The sequence below is a fragment of the Morone saxatilis genome, unplaced genomic scaffold, assembly GCF_004916995.1.
Source record: "Morone saxatilis isolate NCDOM2014 unplaced genomic scaffold, NCSU_SB_2.0 Contig9, whole genome shotgun sequence".
Taxonomy (NCBI): Eukaryota; Metazoa; Chordata; class Actinopteri; family Moronidae; genus Morone; species Morone saxatilis.
The window spans coordinates 16,069,995-16,075,994 of record NW_023340268.1 but is presented as its reverse complement, the minus strand read 5'-3'; the positions used below and the strand labels follow the sequence as shown (position 1 = coordinate 16,075,994).

General features: G+C 41.6%; 1 protein-coding gene across 1 annotated transcript in view; it reads left to right on the top strand.

The window, feature by feature from the left end:
• csmd2 (CUB and Sushi multiple domains 2) overlaps positions 1–6,000 on the top strand; it is a 208,064-nt gene that overhangs the window by 174,183 nt on the left and 27,881 nt on the right. The window contains 2 exon segments of the mRNA XM_035681968.1: positions 3,452–3,640; positions 4,529–4,675. Coding sequence (XP_035537861.1) covers positions 3,452–3,640; positions 4,529–4,675 — 336 coding nt within the window.

Sequence of the window (6,000 nt, the reverse complement as noted above, 5' to 3'; positions counted from 1 at the left end):
AATTGAATCCAGATGATTTTCTCGTATTTAATGCCATTGGAGCAACTGGTTGGTTTGTACAGTATTTGATTTGCCTGCTATTTGATTAAACTGGGTTGTACTGAACCCACAGCCCTTAGCTACATCTGCTGTCTGCTGAGACCACAGGGAGTTCCAACATCACACACACACACACAAAGCAACAGCATCAGTACAAAGTGTTGTTTGAATTCATTAATGCAACACAATGAGCTCTGATGATCCAAAATCCCTGTGTTTATCCCCCAGACAGATTTCTGGTTAAAACCTGCATAATCACCCATCACATTAAATTCCCAGCTAGCTAGCTTTCTTCATCCCACTCGGTCCCTTCGCCTCCCTTCGCCCTTATATGTATCTCCTTTTTTTTGTTCCCTAGATTATTTTTTTTGCCCCACAGAATGGATTACAGCTGCCCCTTTTTCACATCTTCATTGTCATCCCTGACTTCTCAGAGTTGTTAGGTTAATGCTTATGTTGTGGCCCATCCCCTTCAATCAGCTTGTTATCGCTCCTCAGCTTATGCTAATTAAATACCAACACAAGTGAAGGCATCTCAACAGCGCTGTAGCACTACAAGTGTGATATATTGTGGATTTATGCACATGTGCGCCCATACTTGGATACTGGAGTGCAGAAATGTGTGTGTATGGATGCAGATGTGTGTGCATCTGTGCTTGTCTGCACCAAAGCCCTCCACTGCATTTTCTTTATTTGGAAGCTGTTGCATACCATGAACGATTTATACACAAACAGAAGGGATGTCTTGCAGATTGCCATCCCTGTTACCAGTTTATTCCATTCCTTGTCTCATTAAAGTGAAATTTCATTTTGAGCCCTATCAGCGCTGATCTCACCTTGTGTGTTGAAGCTGCTTTTTTTCCAGCTGTCAGATTTGTCCCCTAATACCCTTTTGTTTACAGCCAAACAGAGTGATGCTCATTTCAAAGTGGATTAGTTTAATAAGTAGCAGCCTATAGATAAGAGCCCCTGCCTGTCTCTTTCCATCAGCTCCAAGACTAGCTGAGAGCAGTTTTGAAGACACTTTGGAGCTTTCTGAAAGGTCACTGACAGCACACATCTCATCCTCAGAGAATTGATTGTTTAATGAACTTCACTGGTAGATTTTATATGCTCCTTCCAGGTGCAATCAGTTTCACTATCAGTGATGGATTTAAGCCTTTTGACTCGCATCCAGTGAGGTGCTTGAGGTTGTAAATGATTTCTCCGACTTGGTGACTGTCTTCTTTGAATTTGGGATGAGAATAGATGACTGTCACTTCACAAGTTTGATGGCAAAAGTTCTTTTCACTTAGATTTACACTTCATATGCAACATGATGGTACTATTATTGTCGTATGTAGAAATTGGGTTCTCTGAGATGTTCACAAACAGCAATTTAACCCCCATAACCATTTGCAAAATGTTCCCTTAATGTTTTGAGTTTGTGCAATAGCTATATTACACCACTACTTCACCTTACTGTATATACAAGTGTGATATATTACAGAGTAACAACTACTGTTTCTTGGGGCACCCTGGTGTCCTGAGTTTGATTCCAGCTGGGGACTTTTGTTGCATGTCAATCCCCTCATTGCCTGTCATCTCAACTATTGAATAAACACATAAAAGGCATCACAAATACAGTTTATTGGCCTATTGTAAAAAACATTTGCAGACATTTAGTGTTTGTTTTTTTTCTTTTGGCAACATTTGGTTGGGATTTGCAGCTAATGCCAAAACAATGAATGGCAAAAAGTATTTGACAGGTACATCCCTCATTTTAACATGCCTTTCTGTGAGTGACAGCTTACCTGACATTATCTGAGATTTCCTGAGGCAATAAACCCCACCTGGTTGACCTGCCAAGCACGGTAAAAGAAATGCTAAGAATTATTTTGAAATGCTGCTTAACCCAGGCTGTCTGCCATCATTTTTTTTTTTCCTGTGGATTTGATAATCCCTTCTCCCTACGAACACACAGAGGTGGTGGTACAAGCCAAAAGACACACGGCCCATCCACGTACACAAAAACAAGTGTGTATACCCACACACACACATTGTCCCACAAAGGAGGCGCTGCTAGAATGGGATTCAGAGCGTTCAGTATTTCGCCACTGTAATGAAGGACCTGCAGGTGCCAACTGCTGCCTTACCCTGAGGCAGAACAGGCTAGGGTATTCAAATTGCAGCACACAACGGGCATTTACACCCCCAGCTACATTTTCTGCCACACTTTGTTGACAAACACACTCGTACACAAATGTATGGACATGCGAAAAGTACCAGGTCACATGCACTCTGAAGTGGTTTTTAATCACATTTACTTATCTTATGGTGTTTTTTCTTGCTTTCTGCTGTGATTGTAAGTAAAGCCTGTGGCTGGTGTTTAACAAAGTAAATCTATTTGTTTGTGCTGTGAGTCTGAAATTTGTTAATTATGAAGCTCTTAACAAGCTCTTAGGTTGAGTTCCAGGAGGGGTTCAGTGTTAAAACAGTTAAAACTATTATGCATGCCAAAGAAGGCCCTTGAGATTTTTTGCAATGCTGAAAGCACTGATGTACAGTAGGAAGCAGTTCATTTCACAAGAGGGAACATTTACCTTATGTAGGTTTATGGTATCTTATTTAGCTACAAAACGCAATCACAAACAAACAAGAAAAACAAATGTATATCTTTCTCTGCAGTGGAAAGAGTTATTTCACACTCTACCTCTTCAGTACTCAGCCCCATTAGGTGAGTAGCAAAAGTGATAGGAGGAGTAAAAAAACAATGTAACAGCTGCATTGTGTTGTCATTGAAGCATTGGTGTCCTTTCATGTTGTAGCTTGTTTTTTGGGGTTCCACTGTGTATGCAGACAGCTCTGGCAGATTAAGAGGCTGGTTTCACAGCTTTGCAACAAAACGCAACCGACAGGAATGCTGTGTAACGTCTGATAATACAGACGAAACCACTAGAAAATGTCAAAGGATGTCATGGAGATGTCCCACAAGAATACCAATGGCGGGCGGGGGGGATGAGAGACGTGCGGACCAGACGTGCAATGGGGCTTCCAGGCAGATTTAGCCGGCAAGTTAGCATCACATATGTCACATGCTGTAGATCAAAGAGAAGGGAATATGCTCATGGCAAGTCAGTAATATTATATATTAGCTGTTTTTTGGACCGACTCCATGGACAGCTTTGTTTTCTGCGACAGCATCAGGCCCAGAATGACAATTATCCCAGCTATGCTTTAAGTCACATTGAGTTGCCCTCAAACAACAATATGGATCTAACCAATCCAATTTGTGCTTCAAGGTAAATTAAATTCACTAAAAAGAATGAACCATTAGAAGATGTGTGCGATTATGAAACGACACAGCACAGCAATGCATAAACCTACAACTAAAATTAATGAAAAGATTTTGTCTCTGCTTTTTATTTAACAGTGACTTGTCCCATGAATGAGGTACTAACAGCTTCCACAGGCGTCATCATGAGCCAGTCACCAGGCAACGGTTTTCCCCATTTTGAGTCCTGCTCCTGGGTGGTCAAAGTGGAACCTGGCTACAACATCACCTTCACTATAGAACACTTCCAGACCAGCCGTCAGTTTGATGAGCTGGAGATCTTTGATGGTGAGTCACTGTCACTGAACATATGTATACCAGTGGTCACGTACAGTAATATGTCTATATTATTTTGACCTTTTATTTATCGAGAAGAGTTTAACAGAGCATCCTGTTAAATTCTCAGATACCACTATGTGTACTATTCAGTAATCTATTGACCCTACGTCCCTATGGGACCCTATGTCCCCTCCCTCCACACTTCCTTGACCAAAGACTAAATTTCACAAATATCCACAATTAAAGGCTAAAATGAGCCAGACAGCTGAATTTACCGTCCCTAACAAATGTCTCTGCTTCTACTAACAGAATAGGCTCCCTTTCATGGTGACAGAACATCTACATCTGCCCTGTTACATTTGCATTTGATTAGAGGCACAGTCAGCAACTCTGCCAGACTGCTCTGAGAAAATGGGAGTCATGTTACACTAGTGTTCCTGATTAGTACTTTTTATCTGCTACTGAGTGGAGGGGAACAGACATGTGTTAACCTTGGGGCTGCCAAGCTAATAATGGAAATATGTCTTTTTTGTATTTTAATTAGTAGCTGAACTAATTTTGAATTTACCACAAGTCTAACAAAATGCATAAAGCCATCAGTAGGCAAAATTATATTCATTTCAAAATTCAGACTTAAAAAGATCAATCTGTGGGAAATAAATTATATTTTCTGTTTTATCAATTTACATTTATTAAGTGTGTAGATGATAGAGATATAAGGCATTATTTTGAGGGCCCAGTGGTGCTAGTGGCGGTTCACATAAAAGTATTGCTGCACTCATTCTTTTGCACAAAGTTATGAGGCTTTCAAAGATGGATTCTTCTTAACAATTGTCCCTTTCTCTTTCTCTCTTTTTCTCTCTCTCTCTCTCTCTCTCTCTCTCTCTCTTTACCCAGGCCCATCGAGACAGAGCCCTCTCCTGATTACCCTCAGTGGTAACTATTCCAGCCCACTGAGCATCACCAGCTCCAGTAACAAAGTCTATCTGCACTGGTCCTTTGATCACACCACCAGCCACAAAGGCTTTCGCATACGCTACTCAGGTGCGTCAAGATGTTACAGGCTTTTTTTTGTTTTGTTTTTTTACATATAAAGCTTGATTACAGTGGTCCATCTGGAGTTGATTTACTTGAAGAAGAGGTTGTTTTGGTTTACTGTGTCAACAAGACCAAGATTTGGGCTGCCAACTGCAGCTGAAATAGCTAGAAATATGACCCATCTCCATGACAACCTAACGGGGGCGGCAGGCTTCTGCGGCGCTCCTTGCTGTGCAGCACAGGCCTGGGAATTAGTAAACGCTGTTTCTTGCATTGCTTATTATTCTTCTGTTTTGTCCTGCTCCCATGAAGGATCTGTTGGTATACGACACCTGCATAACTCGCTGTGAATTATGACTGTGTAAATATTTAAAAGGCTCCCTCCGTTCTGTATCAACACCACTCAGCCAGATTGACTAATCGTCTCTCTCCTCCTCTCAGCGGTGCTCTCCGTCTCCCCAACCGGATGTTCTGTCGTTTCTCTGCCCCTTCTTTTCTCTTGCCTCTTTTACTTTATTTTTTTTCTTAGCCATGATGGATCTTGCCATAGCAGGCGAAGTGACAGAAGGACTAAGAGATGGCTGAGAACCCACAAGTTGCCATGGTCAATATGGAGTTGCCTTCTGTAGTACCTTGGTGGGGAGGAAGAAACAGATGGCGCAGGCAGATTCGATGTATTCTGCTGTGTTCTTCAATTCATCTTTCGTCTCTATGAGCCGGTCTTCCATCACCAACTTGCAGACATCTCCTCTAGCAGCTCCCCATCTCAGTTTCCTCTTCTTTCTCTCCATACTTAGCCATTCGTTACGCTTATCACCTAATTTAGACATGATTCCTCATGCTTATATGTCCCTCCCCTTCTCTGTATCACCGTCTCCCCCCTTTCTCCTCCTCTCTATTATCTATTCGAATCCAGTCACCTGCCAATGTAGATCTGATTCCTGAGCTGCAGGGCTGATTGCAGTAAGACAAGCTGTATACTATATCAGGCAGAGGAGCGAAGAACACAGAAAGAGTGGCAAATGAGTTAGATACAGATAAAAGTGAAGAATTGAACTCAGGAGTTGCCAGTCACAGTGACTGACAGGAAAAGGCCTTGCCAAGAAACATACAGTAGCTCAGTTGGCTTATTAAATATCATTGGATTCAAAGATTTGGCTTTCTATTCCTTACCAATGTAGCCATCAAGTGGGACTTAAATTAGAATTCATCCCTTGATGATTGTGGAGAGGACAAACTTGAATACTTCACAAAATAACCGAAGCCTGAAGTGCACCTACTGTGTATCATCTGTCTTAGTGAACATCAGTGTCAAATTCCACATAAAGTCT